Consider the following 20,167-nt stretch of genomic DNA (forward strand, 5'->3'; position numbering starts at 1 on the left):
GAGCCCTAAATGGACTAAGTGGGCCAAGGATACCATTTTGGGATGCGCTTATGTATTAACCCTGCCTATTTGCTGTAGACCTTTTACAAAGAGAAGTGTTATAATCTTAATGCAATTGCTACATGTGTAGACCAAGGCTAATTTTTAACATGCCCATTTCTAGGCATTACTGAGCATTAACGGAGAGGTTTCAGTTGCCCATTTCCATCTATGATCCTTTCCATATGGGTTACTTGCCTCAGGTTCAATGCTATTGTTAAGCATTTCCCCCCTGCTTCTCAACCGCATTGTGGTACATTTCTGAACCCCCTGGATTTTCATCTTTCCTAGGCTGATTTTTCCCAAATATGCGTTTCTGGGAAGTTTTGTAAAAGATTGCCTCAAAGGCTGCAATGGCCTGCCTCTCTCCTTGCAGCAGGCATCAGGGGGCAGGGAGTGTGTGTGTGGGGGGGGGGGGGGGGTTGGGGTTTTTTAAATCAGCAATTGAATATTGTTATAATGTCCTAACAAACTGTTATCAGTTTCTCTGAATTTCTCTGAATTTCTAGCTTTCATTTTTTTTTAATTAACTCTCTGGTTCTTTTCATTGCAAACATATTATGCCTTTTCCTTTATTTCTTCATAATGAAAGGGGCTAGAATTGGTTAAAAAAAATGAAATTTGGGGAATCTGGTTATGCAGAATGATATAAAATTATACCAATATTTAATTGCTAAGTTAAAAAAACCCCTAAAAAACCACCCTGGTGCAGGGGGTAGCTACTGCTAGAAGTGTGAGGCAAGGAAAATGTGGAGAAACCTGCTACGTAGAGCCTCATTGCTGCTGTATACAAGCCTGTCCCCATCTAGAAAGCGCCTAAGTGTAAATCTAAGCAGTGTGCCTGTATGGCCCTGCACAGGATGGCTTGTACTACAGGGCTGAAGTAATTCCTGCTTTGTGCCTGTGTGATTATTGTTAGGGGATTGCAGGTAGGCAGGAGTGATGGGAATATTGATGAGATGTCCTTTATAAGTTGGCACCCTCAGGGATTTTCTTGTCTTTTCCCCATTCTTTTTCCTCTGCGGCAGAATTTGTTCGATAGCATCAAGAACGAACCGTTTTCCATCCCCGAGGACGATGGGAATGATCTCACCCACACTTTTTTCAACCCCAGTCGGGAAGGCTGGCTCCTTAAACTAGGTAATGCTTGTTTTTTGCTGAAAATCTTCCTGCTGCCCTCTGCGCTAAGTAAACCCTCTCCTGAGGCAAGCCTCCTAATTAGTTTAAGACCGCTGCAGCAGTCTGCCTTTCTCTGTGGTGGGGTGACAGTGACCCCTAGCGTTCAGCTTGAGTGTGTATTCCCTGGAGAGTCCCTTTTCTGAATGCACAAGCTGCTTTGGCTTGGATGAAGGAGAGAGATGCCGTACTGTGCTCTCAGCTGCCCCTGTTCTCTGTCTGTATTCTGGTGGTGTGGGGAAAGAGAGCAAACAGAATGTGTTTCTCGAGAAGATCTTTGAAGAATAATATTATCAGAGTATGGGCAGAGCACAGATCAGTCGACACGGAGACCCTGCTTCATGATTTAGAATTCTCTTCTATCTGAACCCAGGGACTTGGGTGTATAGCTGTGTGTGTTTACGCACATGTGCGTGCATGCAGTTTTGTTCCCCAAACCCTCTGAGACAGGCTACACAGCAAATATCACAGCTGGGCAAGGATTTGATTCTGTCAGAAGATACCCTTCTTGCTGCAGCACATCGCTACATCACACTCACACTGAAATTAGCTTTGATACAGAGATGAGCATTTGATTTCGGCACACCTGATAATGTAGGTATTGCTTTTCAGCCATCTTGTTATGGACTGTTTTGAGGGAGAGCAAGCAGGATGCATAGATAATAATCATGGACACTTCTGAAAATGCACAGTTTGACAAGATCCGTGAAGTATAAGATTTTTGCTGCTGTTGTTGTTGTGCATGTTTGTAAAGAGACTACCAGCTCACCCACTTTAGCTAACCCACTTTGATCCTTTTCCTGTAGGGGGCAGAGTGAAGACTTGGAAGAGGCGTTGGTTCATCTTGACTGACAACTGCTTGTACTATTTTGAATACACCACGGTAATGGCTCCATTAAAACAGACCTTATCAAAGAGATATGTCCCCAGAGGGTGAGAGAAGGATACTCTCCTTATCTCACAGCTGGAATTTGAACCTGAGGAGATCAGGCCTGAAGCTACGGATGCTTGAATGGCCTGTCCAGCTGAGCCCAGATATATTCAGTAGGGAACATGGTACAGCCACCGGGAGCCCCTGAATCACAGGAGGCTACAAGACCCCTGGAAGGAGAAATGATCCTGAATGGTTCAGTACACAAGTTGAAGTTTCTTTTTTATTTTGTTTGGGGTTTTTGGAGTTCAGACCCCCATTGCTTTGTGTGTGCAGGCAAGGAGCCACTGCCTCCTACCTGTTTTATCACTTCTGTTTGCTGTTCTGTGCTTCGTAGGGGAGTGCAGAGAATGGATTAACGATTGTAAAAGCAGGAGCTCAGTTGCCTGAACATGGCATTGACAAATGTATAGCCCTTCATAATACTTTGGCAGATGGTTCCTTCCACAGTGAGACTGTGGCATTTCTCTCCTCGGCCGTTTCTGCACGGCCCCCTCGCGCCCCCACGCCGGCAGGAGTTCCGTCGGCGTGGGGGCGGGAGCCTGCTCGCACGCAAGCGTGCGAGCAGGCAACGGGGAGGCCGGCAGAAGGCAGGGCGGCTCAGCTTCGCTTGCTGTGTCTTCCTTGTCGCCTGCCGGGCGTCAGCAGCCTCGCCATCGCTGCCCTCCGACCCCTGGAGGTCGGAGGACAGTGTGGGCGGGCTGCGACGCCTCGCAGGCTTACGAGGAAGACACAGGCATGGGAGGAGAAAGAGTCGCCCGGGCGCTGTTCGCACCGGGCCAGGGAAGACGATCCTCCCAACAACAACCCTTTAAAGGGTTAGTTGTTTAGGCGGCTTGACGCCTGGGGAGGGAAGAGGCATCAGGTCGCCGCTGCTGCGTTGCAGCAGCGGCGCCTGTGCGAACGGCGGCCTGGGGGCGCCTTTTTTGGCGCCCCCAGGCCGTCGTAAACGGGCTGTGCAGATACGGCCCTCTACACTCACCACTCTATGGCAGTCTCAGCTCCCATTCAATGAGTAGGGTTATGGGGAGCTCCAAAGGTCTCTTGGAAAGGCACAAAAACTGGTATTGTGTTCACATTAAGGAAGGTACTCACCCATGATTTGCACTGTTTTTTTCCAGGATAAGGAGCCTCTAGGGATTATTCCCCTGGAAAACCTCTCCATTCGGAAAGCAGATGACCCAAAGAAGCCAGTAAGCTAACTGCTGCTAACTTTGTGACTAGGATTTCCTTCATCCCCAGTCCAGGCCAAGCCGCATGCTACAAAATCCTCCTATCCAGCAAATATTCTGGGAATTATATGATCAAAACGTAATTCCTGGGCACATTTGTGAGTTTGGATTAGGAGTGCAGCATGTGAGGACCAGGGGTTTAAACCTCCCGCCCTGTTCATCAGTTCTCTTCCAACTTGAAATGGCCCAGGGACAGTTGTGGGATTCAGCAGGTTCGCACCACTTCGACAGAACCGGTTGTTAAAATGGTGCTTGTAAACAACCAGTTGTTACATTATTTTAATCCCACCACCGGAACCGGTTGTTAAATTATTTGAATCCCACCACTGCCCAGGGAACCGCTATTTGCCCTGCTGGGGAAACCTGCATGTAGCTTATCAGTACATAAAATTTTCCAGTGGGGAAAAGAATGTCACCTTGACCATTCAGGTCAGAAAGATAACATGGAGAAGTGTGCTATAGGCCTTCTCCCCACGTCATGCCATGGTCACCTGGGACTTAAATTCTGAGCACAGTGTTCATCTCTGGTATCATAGGGGACATGAGGACTTTGTAATATGGGACTTTGTAATTTGTGTGCCCAAGGGAGTTACTGTGTGTCAGTGGGACTTTGCTGTCGTGTGGAACAAACCCTTGGCTTTAGTTTTGGGTATGTGTGATTATGTTTGCCATCCAGAAACATTTTCCTGGTCCAACCAGTAAAACTGTATTTTGTGAGGTTACCAATATTGTGGTATGAGAAGCCAGCCAAAAAATAATCCAAATTTAAATAATTTATTTACAGATCACTGTTCTTCCTTCCCCTTGTTCAACAAAATCCAGGATCCTCCACACTCTTGCCTCTTCTGTTCCATCCTTAACAAAACAGGTTCTTTCAGGCTTTGCCCTTGAGTCACAAGAGCTCTCTGCTGGCTCCAGTCTGAAGCAGTCAGAGAGTCAATATTTCTGAACTTCAAAAATTGTCAGCCCTCTATTCAAAACTCTCAGGGAGGAGGAGTAGATCAAGTGATACTTAACTGGGCCAGTTTCTCCTCCTTCCCTACTCCTCTTCAGGCCCTTAGCTGTGCTAAAATTATTGTCTATGGCCTTAGAAATGTTAAAAGACAAGAACGATAAATGAGCCCATTATGAATTGGTGAGAAAGAGCAAAACGCAAAATACAAACTGCTGTCTAGTATGCACCTTCAGTCATTTGAATAATGTTAACACCACAAAAAGTAATTTTAATTTAAAACGTGTTCAAGTGGCTTGTCTGTCATCCCTGTGCATTTCCCCTAACTGGACAGAACCAGAGACAGAGTGAGGGGGAACTGTGCCTGGTGCGTACGTGCGCCCTGAGCCCCTCCAAGCCCCTGTCCGCCCCCGGAACATCCCTGGAACATCCCACCACACCCCCACCATGCCTTGGCAGGGGCGCATGCCCGGATTGCCTCGCACCTCCCCCCTTGGCGCCTCTGGACAGAACACAGAGAGGCTAAAGCGGGCATATTTCTTGCTGAGTCATTAGCTAGAAGGTTGCCTTGTTTTTCGTTCTATCTCCATAAAGCAGAGTCCTAGACTGGAGACTTACTTTTTTCAAGCAAAAGCTCAGCATTTAGGGAAGGACTTGTTTGACTAGCCCTATCCTGTTCTTTCTGCCTCTGCTCATTCAGTGCACACTGAACCAAACTAGATCTGACAGCATCCTCCTGTCCCCCCAGCTATTTCAGCACCTGAAAAGGTGTATGTGGGAGGTATCATCACTTTTAATCTTTAAAATGATGGCAGCATCCCTGTGGTGGATGCAAGGATGATGTTGTGTCTAGTGTTGCTCTGCCCTTGAGGGACACCTATAACAAATCTGAGACAACAGAAGATTTCTAAATCCCATTTTAGAAACTTACAGTGTCCTAAAGCAAGCACCTGACATTTTCAAATTACGTTTGCATGTATGGATCTTCTGATACGAGTATTACCACGAAAATATACTTGAGTTTAAGGAAGTAGTTTGGGAAGCAGCCCTTGGTGATTGTTTTGATGCTGCCTACTCGGATCTTGAGAGAACCCACCCCCTTTCACAGCATTTCAATTGGGATTGTCTCATTGGAAAGCTTACACTGTTCAAGATAAGAACAAAAGAGTCCTACGAGCAGCTTTTCTCAAAGAGTGGAGCATGATTGATTCCCAGATTGCTTGATAGCTTAGCTAAAAGTAGGCTTGACAGAAAGGGACACGGTTGCTGTAATAGGATTTCAAATCATGTTTGGTGCCAGATCTTTCTGGAAATTACTGGGAAAGAGGAGAAAATGGAAGCAGTGAAGATTATCTTACAAAGCTGACATCAAACTGCCCAACTTTCTGGCTTTTTGAGTATATATGTTAACAAGGCATCAGGCTGGATTATCCTTGCTAAGGATAAGGAATAGAAGGGCCCTTCAGGTGGGCAGCCACCTCTGATCCCAAAAGGATTTCAAACCAGTAATGCCATTTTGCATTAGAAAAGTGATCTATTTTATTTGTATTTAGGACAACTCCCAAGAGTTCAGGGCAGCGTACATCACTCTGCCTCTGAATGTAGAGCTCCGGTTTGTGTAAAGTGCTGTCAAGTCACCCAGTAGGGTTTTCAACACATCAGACTTAACAGAAGTGGTCTGCCGCAGCCTTCTTCGGCATGGCAACCTTGGTATGCCTTGGAGGTCTCCCAGCCACATACTAACCTGGACTGACTCTTCTTCGATTCTGAGGTCTGCCAAGATCAGGCTAGCCTGAGCTATCCAAGTCGGGGCTTAGAAGTCCTACTTAGTTGTTATTCCTAATGCTGAATGATAAACTAGTCCCTCCATAAATCTGCCCAGCTCCCTTTTAAATCCATTTAAGGAAGCAACCGTCACTGTATTTAGTGGCAGTGAGCCTCACAAGTCAATTCCCCACTGATGAATTAGTACTTCCTTCCTTTCTGTCCTGAATCTATTACCAATCCGTTTCATGGGACGACCCTGAACTCTAGTGCCACAGGAAAGGTAGGAACAGTTTCTCTCTGTTCCCTTTTTCTATACTACACATAATTCAGTAGACCTGTTACGTTAAATAAAAACTCCTTGACTCACACTGAATGGGACTTCCTCCTGAGTAAGCCTACACAGGAGTTACTGCAATCTAATGTGCTTAACTTGATCTCTTTTGAGTGGCATTCTGGAATCACTCAAATTCTAAAATCTTCTTGAGATAAGATCTTGTACAAACAAAACCTCCATAGTCTGATGGCTAGAGTGCTTAGCTTTGCCACTCAGATATGAAAATGTGGAGGGTTATCTTAGGCAAGCTGTCACCTCTCAGCTCAACCTACCTAACAAGGTTGTTGTGTGAAGTCAAGTCATAAATATGACACATCAATTAAACTGCAGCTTCTACTGCAAATACCCTCTAAGCTGCAGTCTAAATGCACAGTAGTAAGATATTATGGATGGTGATTATCCCAGGGTCAAAGAGTCAGTCAGTGTCATGAAAATAATAATTTTCAAGACCTCTAGCATCCTTGGCATTGGATCATATGAGATTTATTACATATGAATATGTGAACATATAATGAATAATGCCTTGGCATATTTAATTACAGCACACGCACGCACGCACGCACGCACACACACACACACACACAGAGGGTACTGAAACTCATGCTCTGATCCTCTTCAATTATCTCCCCTTAGAACTGTTTTGAGCTTTTTAATGAAAACTGCAAGGGCCAGAAGATCAAAGCCTGCAAAACCGATGGGGATGGGAAGGTGGTTGAAGGCAAGCACCAGTCTTACAAGATCTCAGCCGCCTTGCCAGAGGAGCGTGACCTATGGATTGAAGCAATCAGGTAAGGGGAGAAGGTGAAAGGGCTTCCTCTGTGGAGATAGGAGTGTATTGATCTTATGGGACCAGACAGCAACAGCATGGCATGTATTCTTCCAAGGAGACACGCTCAGGAATAAAGTACATGGGAGTTTTCCAGTCACAGATTGGGAGTCTAATGTGAATCTAATGGCGGGCATCAATGTCCATCACATACTACTTGATTGTCTTATCACTGGGCAACTATGGGGCAAGTGATCAATCTTATGATGAAACGCAATTCCCCATCCACCATCTGTGGTCTTTGGATTGCCAAGTTCTGGCTGCTCCCTCATTTAAAGAAGCAGTCTGAAGCAGCTCTAGTCATAATGAAGTCTCACGTTATTCAGCGGGGCTTGCTCCCAGTGTATGGCAGCAGGCTGAATGAGAAACTTATTCAGCTTATTCTCATTCAGTGAGGCTTATTCTGGACAAGTGTGACATTCTGGTGGTTGGATTGGTAGCTGATCAGGAGACTGGGAGACAGCCTATACAGGATGGGATAAGTAGTTTCTGGTGCAGTGTGGAGTGCAATGAAATCCACACTTACAAATCTCAACTGTAATACATGGAACTTTTTTTTTATAGCTGGGGCTGGTTCTCCAGCTGTGTCCCATCATCAAAGTGGGATCCAGCAATAGTGATCTGAGTGAAAATCACTTCCTGATTAGATTGTTGCAATGTGCTACATGTAGGGCTAGAAACTTTAAATGGTTCTGAGCGCAGCTGCCTGCTTATTGCCTAGAGTCAGTTATCAACAAATTATCACTCAGCTTTAAAGATCTTTGCCGGTTATCAGGCCCAATTCAAAATGCTGGTTTTGACTGATAAACTCTATAGTCTGGGAGCAGAGTGTTTATGGCACCACTTCCTATTTTATTGTCTTGCCTGGATGCTGAGGCTGTTATCACAGGCTGTTCCCTCCTTCAAGTGAAATAAGGAGAGTTGCCATAAGGGAGACAGCCAGAGACCTTTTTCTGCTGTAGCTTCCCATTCTCAGAAATGTCTTCCCTTTGGAAGTCCATGTGGACCCTCTCTGGCTCTTTCAGATGTGGATACAGATGCATCTATTTGGACAAGCTTTTTGCTAAGCATTCCAATTATTTTTCAGAGTCGTAATGTAATGACTGATTTCGTGCCAACAACTGTTCTTTTTATTGATTATGGTTTTCTTTTTCTAAGTCACATCAAGTCCATTGTGCGGAGGTGGTAGTTTAAGTAAATAATTCAGCATTTAAGGGTTGTGCAGATTAGAAGTACATGGTATAGATGCGTAGAAGTACATAGTATAGGTAAAAAAGACCTGCAACAAGCCCTGCACCTATACAAATGTGTGTACATATTCCACATGATTGCAGGGTCCTGATCACTAATTCATCAGGGTCCTGATCACCAACATACATAAATCCATATGCACCAAAAGACCCATCTAGTCACTAAAATGTGGTGCCCAAAACCCCATGTGTAAATGGATAATGTATGACCTGTAGGCAGCCCTATATGTGCTGTCATCTTTTCTTTTCTTTTTTTTTGTGAAAGGGCAATGTGTATTTTCCAGGTTTGGTATGAATGATCAGGAATTCCAATTAGTGTTCATGAATATCAAAGCTGGAAAATATACCCACTTCCCTATTCACACGAAATAACAGCCTTGGATATGAGGAGGATGTTGTGTGGTACAATCTTTTTTCTCTTCTGATTTAAGTGATAAAATTGTAGCGACTGAAAAGGGCTTAGAACATTCAGGCATGTGTGTGTAGGCATTTGTCTGGATGCACAGAAACTAGGGATTAAGGCGAGAAATGCCACCTCCGCAGGATAGACACTGTTCTCAGATTCTTTGGAACCGGGCAATACCAGCCAAAGTTGATTCCATGGGAGTCAGAGCTCACTGCACTTTTAAGAAATTTGTTGAAAAATAATGTATTATTCAGTGGATACCAGAACATCAGAAGGCCTTTAAAATGGTTAAACAGCAGTTGTGTCAGGCACCTTTACGTCAATATTTTGATAGTACAAAACCAGTATTTGTGCAGGCGAATGCGTCAGAATATGTCCTGGGAGCATGTTTGCTTCAGGAGAATAGGCTGGTATCCTATGCTTTGTGGTCAGTTAATTCATCAGAACAAAATTATGCTCAGATAGAGAAGGAACTGCTTGCTCAATTGAATACAATGAGAAAATTCCATCAGTATGTGTTTCATAAGGTTGTTTTAGCTCAGACTGATCATAAACCGTTCAAAGTAATGTTTTAAAAAATGAGTTTGTGATTCTCCTGCTCGTTTGCAGTGTATGCGTCTACAGCTTTAGAGGTATTAACTTAATGTAGTCTATACCCCATCTACCTTGCTGATACATTATCATAAGCTATTGTGGATTCTCCTGTAAGTGATGAAGAACTGGTAGAAGGTGAGACAGTAGTATATGAATTCAGTATAATAGCTATGCACACAGAAGGAGTAGCTACTATACAGGAAGCCACAAGTCAAGATTGTCAATATCAAGTGGTAGTAGCCCTTAAAAGGCACATACGGCCACAGTATTTGAGAGATCTCCTCCCCCCCTCCCCATTGCAAGGCCATTTTGGTCTGTGAAGAATTCTTTATTCTGTAAAGATGGTATTCTTTATATGGGTGAAAGGGTAGTTATTCTTTTGCCCCAAAGGTGAAATATGCTTTCTCAGCTTCATGATTCACATCAGGATACGCGGAGAAGTAAAGCTAGGGTAAGAGGGTTAATGTATTGTATGTGTTGAAACAATTGTTGGAAACTGTTCTGTGTGTGCATGTCTTGCACCAAAATATCAAAAAGAGACACATGAGACTTCTGAATTTCCATGAGAAAAGGTGGGTGTAGACATTTTCGAATATGGCTCCTCCTCATTCCTTCTTGTGATAGATTATTTTTCAAAGTATCTAGAGGTATTGACCTTACCTGATAAGACTGCAAGAACTATGCTTGCAAACCTTAAGGCTGTGTTTGCTCTTTGTGGCATTCCTAAGATAGCAAATTATGTATTTTGCTACGTGAGAGTTTCAGCAGTTTGCTCGTGATTGGGGCTTTGAGCAATGTTTTAGTAGCCCAGGGTACTCACAATCAAATGGGATGGTTGAAACAGCTTATTTAAAAGACAAAAGATGCTCAGAGGTAACCACATTTGCATTGATGGAATGTTGAAAAACATCTGTTACTGGAATGTTGTATTCTCTATCTCAGATGCATCATCTGCTAAAGAACCTGATGTGAAATGTGATGAGCCTTATAGTATAGTCCAGTGGGGATATGGAAGATATTAGTCAGAATAACAATGTATTTTGTGAGACACATGTTCTTCAGGCTGAAGAAAGGCATCCTGTATATGTAACATCCAACTTCTGACACCATGCAGTATCTTTATATCAGATGAGGGCATAAAGGATATTTATGAAGTATTCAGGCATCCTACACAGCAAACAGTTCAGTTTGTTAATGTCTTGAAAAGCTTCCTTCAAGGCTACACATAGAATGAGGCTGACTGCCCAGAAAATACTAGAGTAATCAATACTTTACACCTGTGCTAGGAGATTGCTCCTGTTAAAGGGACATTATACCACAGGTGTGATGTCATAATCCTGCCATTGGATGTGTGAACTGGCTCCACTGAAGAGTATTGTGTTTTAACTGTTAACGACAGTTGTGGGATCATGGGTGTTGGAATCTTTCAGTGGTGGAAGTTGGGAGAAATAGATAAGTATAGAATATTAGCAGCTTGTTTGGCAATATATTTCATCCACATGCTTTCATGAAGTTACAATGCCAGAAAATATTACAGAAACTTGGGGGGGAAATGTAATATACTTTTCACATGAGAGCATTTATGGTTCTGGAAAGGCCTTGGTTCTACACTCTTTTCAGCAACAGCATGACCCTTCATTCTGACTTTATTCTCCTTCAGACCTTTGTGTTGATTACCTGGTGAGCATGATGTTCTTGTTCATCTGTGTGTTTGAGCTAAGTTCTGAGATACTTCTGTGGACCCTGCAAGGATGTTGAATTCTTCTTCTGTTTTTTTTCCCTTATTCCAGAACCAGCATTACTCGAGATCCTTTCTATGACCTAGTTGCAGCTCGTAAGAAAAAGATTGCCAACAAAAAATGATCTACCGTCTTAGTTTCCTAATGTTTAACTTTAAGAAAAAGACTTCCTCAGAGTTCTTTCAAGGAAGAAACTTGTGGTACCCCAGCTTCCTGTCTGAAACAGGAATAGGACTGGTGAACTGGACTACATCTTTCTATTTCCAGAGCCAGAATCTGAAGAAACGGACACAATTTTCAGGAATTACGGCTCTCTTGTATTTGCAGAAAACAAATGTAACAGCTTCTGAACATCCCCTGACATTTTATGCATCATACAAAACAGGGTTAGATGCTTGTGATCCCTTGATCGTGGATCTAGGTCTACATCAGCAGATCAGAAGGAACTTGGAAAGAGATGCAGCTGCCATGTCTTTATATTTTAAAGAACTGAGACAAGAAGACCAGCATGTCTGTGAGTGGATGGCCATTCAACTCCCCAATGAGGCGGGAGAAGCTTGCTTACGTGGAATCCTCTCCAGCTTGTTCTGGGATCTCCTAAATAATTGTACAAATCGGAGTGTTCCCTAGTATGTCGCACAGAATGAGGGAATCATTGAATTCTGATTCAAAGGGCAGAGGTCACCTGGAGGAGTAAAGGGACATGGTGCACTGTGGTGGGGTCTGGCAAGAGGAAGCACTTCTGTATTATTTGCTCATAGGGCCTGAAAGTGTGAACTGCTGCCAACCAAGGCAACTTTAATGCTGAAGTGTGGATTCTCAGGACAGAAGCTTCCAGCCATCTTGGCTCTAAAATGACAATTCAGGGAGTGGGCAGTTCTTACGTTCATTGAGCTGGCTGCCGCATCAATGCAGAAGCCGATGGGGAAAGCGGTTAGTCAAGGGATTAGTAATACACTTAAAGGACAGACCCATCCAGTGAATCAAGAACTGAATTTTGGACTGGGAGGCTTGCATTCAAGCTCAATTTCTGTTACAACTCACGCCATGTCCTCAGACAACTCGTTCCCTATTGGCTGGCTTCAGTCTCTCATCTGTGAAATGAGCATTCAGAAATATCCTGGTTCAGTGGGAGCAAACATGATAACTACTCTGTAAAGCTCTTTGTGAAGCAGAAATGCTATATAAATGGTAAATTGGGGAGGGGGGGTAGTTGGCACAGAATGATAAAAAATGATGTTTTGAAAACTCAAAAGCAAAGGGATGCAAAAATGTCTAATGCATCAACACACACGCTCAAAGCCTAAAGGATGGACAAATGCCAATTTTTTAGAAAAAAATAAAAATGGGGAAAAACATCTTACAGCCTTTGCCACTTTCAGACTGGTTTTGTTTTATCAACACCAAACAGAAGCAGTCGGCATGCTGAATTGCTGTGGTTCTCATTCTTTATAATAATGAGTCCCAGCTGCATAATTTTATTGGTCATATTTATCACCTATCTGGTTTTAAATTAGCTTGACAACACTTAAGGATGCAGAAAAGGAAGCCTGGAGGGTAAGAACCTAAATTTAGGCCTCCATTTCAAATCCTCTCTTTGCCACGAACTCCCTGAGAGATCTTGAGTAAATCTTTGAACCTGTGAACTTGGAGTTTTACTGTCCAACCAAAGGGGATTTTTGTGAGACGTACAAGAGAAGCACTGTAAAACTCACTAAAACTCTATAGATGTGAGAGATCATATTGGTCATAATTAAGCCTTTTTTATACACTCCAATTCCATGAAAATTCAAGGCGGGGGGACGAATGCAAAAAGGAACACATAACTGACAGTGTCATCCTTAGCAGAGTGTAAAGGCAGTCGCAGATGGGCATAGGAGGGTGAAACTGCATCTAGGATTGCACTAGGAATTTCCTAGGATTTTCTGCCTTTTTAAAATGAAATAAATGTAGTGTCCTCATGGCAGAAATGATAGACTTGTTGGTATGTGTGAATTGCCAGCTAAAATAACATCAGCAGCAGCAGCAGCAGCAATGTAGAGGTTGCTAGGTAAGACTTCTGGTGTTCAGCATGGGGTTGCAACAACCTTGCAGAGCTCTTTCTCTGACTGACAACTAGCAAGCTTGAATATACTCTCAGAGGGTGGCTGTGTTGGTCTGCAGTAGATCAGCTAGACTAGAATCTAGTAGCACCTTAGAGACCAACATGAGTTTCAGGGTATAAGCTTTTGAGAGTCAAATCTCCCTTCCTTAAGATACAAAATCTCATATTCGACGAAGGGAACTGACTCTTGAAAGCTCAACACCCCCCCCCCACACACACACACACACATTTTTGTTGGCCTCTATGGTGCTACCAGATTTGAATCTAACTGTTCAAACCTGGATAGGTTATCTGAAAGCAAGACATTTTGCCACTCTGCTCCGTTCGCATGATCAATACAAATTGCACACTGCAATTTTCCTCGCTGCAGAGTTTGGGTTACCTAGGTGTAGGCTGTTTATTTTTAAAATAGTGGCGTATCTATGATGCATTCAGAGGTCAAGATGTTGTCATGTAACAAATTATGGCGAGTTAGCAAGATGTACAAAACAAATCCTGATTTATGCAAGCAGTCTGGTGTTTTATGTTTCTTGCCTCCTCAGTTGCCTCCCTGTAGAAGCCCCATAGGCTACCCCAAATGTCTCAGCCTTGCCTGTCCCTGCTCATAATGCTTATTATGTGAAGGGCATAGAACATGGGTCTGCAACCTGCGGCTCTCCAGATGTTCATGACCAATTGGCCATGGTGGCAGGGGCTGATGGGAATTGTAGTCCATGAACATCTGGAGAGCTGCAGGTTGCAGACACCTGGCATAGAACAAGTAAATGTGAGAAAGAGAGCACAACATTCACATACACTGAATACCTTGGGAATTCTTCCTCTTTCTTTTTCAGTGGCTTCCTCTTACCCTGATCTCCTAGTTGCTTGCTCTTTCTAGTTTGTTATAGTACCATTTCCAGTGCCCTGACATTCCTTATCCACCCTCCTTATCTGAACTGCAATCCCTCCCAGCTGGAATTTCTCACCTTTCTTCCTGAAGGGGGCTCTGTCCACAAGGAAATCTTCAGCCAGCACTGCGCAGCCAGTTCATTTACCTTTTTTTCCCCTTCTTCTTCTGCCAATGCAACAGGGCAGTTGAATTAATTCCAACAGGCAGAGAGAGGATGTATCTGCAAGTCAAGGCACGTGCAGACCTGCAAGGAAGAACATGGAGGTTTTCTCCTAATGATGGTAGCGTGCGGGTTTTTCTTTCCTGTAATGAGATTGATGCACTCAGGATTTTGTTTTATTCCTTATATATTTAGCGCATGTCATGGGCCTCCCTCTGGCAAGGGAATAAAGTGCCGCCCCTCCCACAAGCACAGCAGTAGAAATCCCTGAGGATTCCAGGCATGGTAATAACAGGAGGGAGGGTCAGAACATTTTGCTCATCTGGAAATGAATCCTCTGAATATATGGGAAAGGTGGACGACGCCAGCAGTTTGCTCGCCAGCCTGGCACCCAACCAGATGATCTTCGGAATGTCTGTGTGCTGCTTGGTTTTGGATTCTTTGGAAGCTGCACAATGAGAGTCTATTCTTAAGGGTACAGCAATCCACTTGTGGTTCTTTTGCACCTCCCCAGAAACTGTCTTCAAAGTTCATTCTGGCTAGAATGAAATCCACTTCCAAATCTTGCTTTCCACTGCAAGGCACGCTGACTTTCTAAGCGTCATTTTGCCAGGGCTCACACTCACCTGAAGGGCAACAAGTCAATAAGCAGCAGCATGTCAGGCAGAAATTCAACCAATGAAGTTTCCCCCATCTCTGCATCTCTATGGCAAGAAATGCTTTACCTGGTGAATTTTTGCATGTTGCACAGCTGTCAAAAGGCACAAAAATATATATTGTAATAATCAAGACACACCATAAAACAGAACATAACCTTGGGTGCTGTGTGGTTTCCGGGCTGTATGGCCGTGTTCTAGCAGCATTCTCTCCTGACATTTCGCCTGCATCTGTGGCTGGCATCTTCAGAGGATCCTGCATCTGTGGCTGGCATCTTCAGAGGATCCATACAGCCTGGAAACCACACAGCACCCAAGTGATTCCGGCCGTGAAAGCCTTCGACAATACAGACCATAACCATTAAGAAATCTTCTGGGTTGTTTGGATTCATGTCGTTAAAGGCTTTAAAACTGTACTTGAACTGAGCCTGCAAAGTAGTGGATGGAAAATCAGTTTTGCATGCTTGTTGTGGCAAATTCCAGTGAATATTCTGACAGCCACTTTCTGAACCCACTGAGGTTTCCAAACTAACTGCAAAAAAAACCCATGTAGAGGCCATTCTGGATGTTACCAAGGCATGTGTGACATGGTTAGGTCTGCCTTCTCCAGAAATGGCCACAGATGCCACACCATCCTAAACTGGTAGAAAATATACCTACTCACCTCTGCCACTTCTGTAGGAATACTCCCAGCATGAAAACCTATTGTTAGAGGAAGTACATCCTTGTCAAAAACAAGCTGAACATCTGTTTCCAGATCAGCTTTAAACCCAGTACATATCACTTCCATTTGGCCTGAATTAAGCTTGATTCATTTTCAATTTGATCACCTTTCATCAAGCCCTTCACTGTTTCCTGGCACTGGTTTAGCAATTCCACTTCCTCTTGGAATTAGATGGAAGAGAGCGATACTAGTGAGACTGTATTCCAGATTTCCAGACTATTTCTCCCAGCAGACATTAAACAGCATGGGGGACAAGATGGAACCATGGAGAGCTCCATAAGCCAAAGGACAAGAGACAGAATAGAAATTCTCCATCACCACCATTTGAAATCTGCGCCTCAGGAGAGATCAGTGCCATTTCAACCCTGCTCCACCAAGAACCATCCTTGTCAGATGATCCTGAAGGATATAATATCTGATGGTACTGACAGCTGTTAAATGGTCCAAGAAATCCAACATGGATATTCTCCCTTCATCAGTAGACTGGAGGAGATCATAGATTAAGGTGATCAAATAGTTTCTGTACCAAGACAAGGTCAAAAGCCATATTGTAAAGGAAACAGATAACAGGTCTGATCTAGGAACTGAGATGTCACGATATGGATCTTGTGGAGCTTTGCATTCAGAGTTGGAAGGCTCATTTAATCCAACCCCTGCCAATGCAGGAACTACAACTATAATATCCCTGGCAAGCAGGCATCCAGTCGATCCTTAAAAACCTCCAACAATGAAGAATCCATCACCGCATGAGGGAGACACAATGAAAAAAAGGATGGATAGGACTACTACTTATCTGTCATTTGGTGTGTATGTATGTAACAGGAACAAGTGAGGCCTGGGCTAATAGGATGCGAAAAGCAATGGGGGACAGAGGTTGTTCATCTGTTGAGTAGATCAAATTGATACAGAGAGATAGAATAATCATTCGGCAAGCAATTCTTGGTTGAAATGAAAGTTGAGGAGAGAGGGTGAAAGGGCATTTTTCATCTCTAAGAGCTTGTTTGACAAGAAAACTCATTGTTCACATCTCACATAAGCACAAAATACAGCATATCAGCTTTACTGTTACATTTGTTCATATGAATATATGAAGCTGTTTTATCATAAGTCAAACCACTGATCTAGCTCAGTGCCACCTACTCTGATGACAGAAGCCCTCCAGGATCTTGAACCTAGAATAGTCTTTCCCAGCATTTGCTCTTTTAAGGCCAAACTACACATAACACAGGATATTAGTGCTGCCAACTCTTGGACATTCTTTGGGGGTGTCGCCCAGGCAGGGCAGAGTTTGGGGAGGAGAGGGGAGCTCAACAGAGACGATGCTATAGAGGCCACCCTCTGGGGCCCCCATTTTCTGCAAGGGGATTAATCTCTATAAATCTAGAGATTAGTTGTAATTCTGGGCCCCATCTGGAGGTTGGCAACCTTAGAGCCGATCTAAAGATCTGTTTACCTAACTTGTAAACACAACCAGTGGGAAGGAGGGTTAATCTGGATGTGGGGACTTCTCTCCGGGAAAGGAGATGAAGGAGTTGAACTTCTCTTGCCCCGGCCCTAATCCACAATCCCCTTATCTGGCTGCTTTCTGAGCTTGGAATGGATGAGCATCTGAGGATCCTATCACAAATCCCAATTATTTCAGGCATCATTTGGCTCCAAGATCCTATAAAAGGAGATGCCAGGATTTGAACTTTCAATTTTCTTAATACATATCTTGGCCTCTCCAACTGAGCCATGGTCCTTCCTATCCACATCTAATTTTGCTGCAAGCACGCCCACTCAGTGCATGAGTTCTCATCCCACTAGCAGCCCAATAAGATAGACTGACATCTCCCATTGCTTCACACTCGATTTCAAATCAGTGTGTGTGTTGATATTAACAGGGTGTTCCTAGCCAAATAATATATGTCAAAGTAAGATAACAGGACATTTCCTAGTTTATCACATCACTTCCTTTACTCAATGAAATAAGAACAGTATAGAACACAAAACCAATGAGGTCCAGTGGTTAAGAACAGTGGAATCTAATCTGGAAAACCGGATTTGATTCCCCACTCCTCTGCATGAGCGACGGGTTCTTATCTGGTGATCCTGATTTGTTTCTGCACTGCTACATTCCTGCTGGGTGACCTTGGGTTAGTCACAGTTCATTCAAAACTCTCTCAGTCCCACCTATCTCACAAGGTGTCTGCTGTGGGGAGAGGAAGGGAAAGGAGATTGTAAGCCTCCTTGAATCTCTTTACAGGAGAGAAAAGCAGGGTATAAACCCAAACTCCTCCTCTGCTGCTGCTATCTAGCTCAGTTCGGGCCTCCTTCCATTGCCTAGAGGCACTAAGCAAAAAAGTCATTTTCCACTGCTCCCCGTGGCCTGATAAACAGCTGCCAGATGACACCACAAAGAGAGCAGAGAAGCCATTAGTGCTTGGGCGAGAAGAGGCACGGGATTGCCCGGCCTGACCATATAAGGCCACAACCCCACCTCCTCCATGCATGGCACTTGCTCATGCTGGCAGCTGGACAGCCCAGCCCCACATTGGGCTAGATGCCAGCACTGAGCCTGCCCCTCTCCCTGTCCCACCCATGGGAAGCAACAGTAGCCACAGTAAATCTCAGGCTCTTGGGGAACTGTCTGAAGGATCCTGGTGCTGAAGGTCCCTTGCTGAGCACAAGTGCTGGCTCTTTCCCTCCTTTCCTTACAAGACATGCCAAGACTGAAGAAGGAAGCCTTACCCAAGTCCAGTCAGTCCCAATGGCTGAATGAAGGCAAGCACATTAACAAGGTTAATTTTTTTCTCCCAAAACCTGCCATCTTTAATCACACCTTAATCTGGATTAAGAATCCCAGTTATGGGTGGGGGGTGGGGGTGAAGGAGGGCCTCTGTTTGCAAAGGTGCCTCTTTTCCTATGTCACCTCGCACTGGAATGAACTCTGCTGTCTTCAGTATTGGCACATGGAGGAAACGAAAGAGGGAGAGATTAACTCTGCTTTGTTTCTGGGGTCTGAATTGAGTCCTGGTGCCTTTGCGAAGGCCACTGCCAAATTTCTAAAGGACCAAGGTTGTGTGTAAAATACATTCTCTGACCCAGAAGTTATTTTGTCTAATCCTACTGAGTATGTGACCAATTTGAGGAGGGGGCGGGGATTGGTTAGGCTGCAGTAATTTTGGATTTTCTTTTATTAGTACTTCATCCACTTTCCCCACATCCCTAAGCGGTAACAAGTTCCAGAGGCAACGGTGCCAGGCTTACTTTCCTCTGAATGAGAGTGCACTGGAGACTCACAGAGCTTTTACAATATTTGCTTGACTTACAAATATATAAGCAGAACATAAGTGGAGGCAAAGAGGCCTTCCTGCCAGGCAGCAGATCTGCAGTTCCACATCAGTCCCAAGAGGAAGGGGGAAAGAAGGATGCAGCATTCCAAGGTGCTTCACCTTCATCTAACTCACAGGTTTTGCTCTCTGTGTCTCTTTCCTCTGCCTTCAAAACTGCCAGCTTTGGTTTCCTCACACAAATACACCCTCACCCATCCCCTTCTTTCAGCTGGGTTGGGGAGAAGGGTGACCTTCTTCTAGCTCTGACATCTTTCAGACACACAGATTTCCCCCGCCTTCCAGGCCACCTTCTCCTTACAATTAGTTTCTATTGAAGAGGCATCGAACGATCAGTGCGGACTATTAAAACAAGCAATCTCCCCACGAGGGAATAACTACCGCTCCCCACTGCTCACACTGAAAAAGCTAAGCATTGGTTGAATTTGGGTTCCTATCAAGCAGGTCTGACCTGGCCCTTTAAAATTAGTAGGAGTTCCAGTGGACCACTACTGCAGAGAACTGCCAGCAATGTGCAGGGATTGGAATTTCTCTTAGAATCATAGCATCATAGAGTTGGAAGAGACCACAAGGGCCATCAAGTCCAATCCCCTGCAATGCAGGAACACACAATCAAAGCACTCCCAACATATGCTGATCCAGCCTTTGTTTAAAAACCTCCAAAGAAGGAGACTCCACCACTCTCCAAGGCAGTGAATTCCACTGTCGAACAGCCCTGATGGTCAGGAAGGTCTTCCTAATGTTTAGGTGGAATCTCTTTTCCTTCACCTTGAATCACCTTGATTGGCAGCTGCTGGGAATGTGAAAAACAGGTCACCAATCAAAGGCATCTTGAAATGGCACAGGAGGGAACAGAGGTGGGGTGGAGCTGCAATGGCAGCAGAAGCCGCTCCTACCTCTTGGGAGTAGAAGCACCAGCACAAGAGGCTGGGAACTGTGGACAGACATGTGGAGTATGCTTTAAATGAACCAGAGAGAAGCTGTTAAGCGTGTTCTCAGCTGGCTTCTCCAGACTACACAGGAAAGAAAACCAATAGATGGAGGGTGAGAGTATCC

At 44.3% G+C, this 20,167-nt stretch overlaps 1 protein-coding gene across 2 annotated transcripts in view; it reads left to right on the forward strand.

Moving 5' to 3' along the window:
- CYTH4 (cytohesin 4) overlaps positions 1-12,889 on the forward strand; it is a 44,889-nt gene extending 32,000 nt beyond the window's left edge. For both annotated transcript variants that reach the window (XM_048499106.1, XM_048499107.1), the window contains 5 exons: positions 1,068-1,179; positions 2,022-2,098; positions 3,268-3,339; positions 7,065-7,219; positions 11,298-12,889. In XM_048499106.1, coding sequence (XP_048355063.1) covers positions 1,068-1,179; positions 2,022-2,098; positions 3,268-3,339; positions 7,065-7,219; positions 11,298-11,370 — 489 coding nt within the window. In that variant the 3' untranslated portion in view covers positions 11,371-12,889. The remainder of the gene's footprint in view (positions 1-1,067; positions 1,180-2,021; positions 2,099-3,267; positions 3,340-7,064; positions 7,220-11,297) is intronic.
- The last annotated feature ends 7,278 nt before the right edge of the window (positions 12,890-20,167 follow it).

Source organism: Sphaerodactylus townsendi, linkage group LG06, assembly GCF_021028975.2.
Source record: "Sphaerodactylus townsendi isolate TG3544 linkage group LG06, MPM_Stown_v2.3, whole genome shotgun sequence".
NCBI lineage: Eukaryota > Metazoa > Chordata > Lepidosauria > Squamata > Sphaerodactylidae > Sphaerodactylus > Sphaerodactylus townsendi.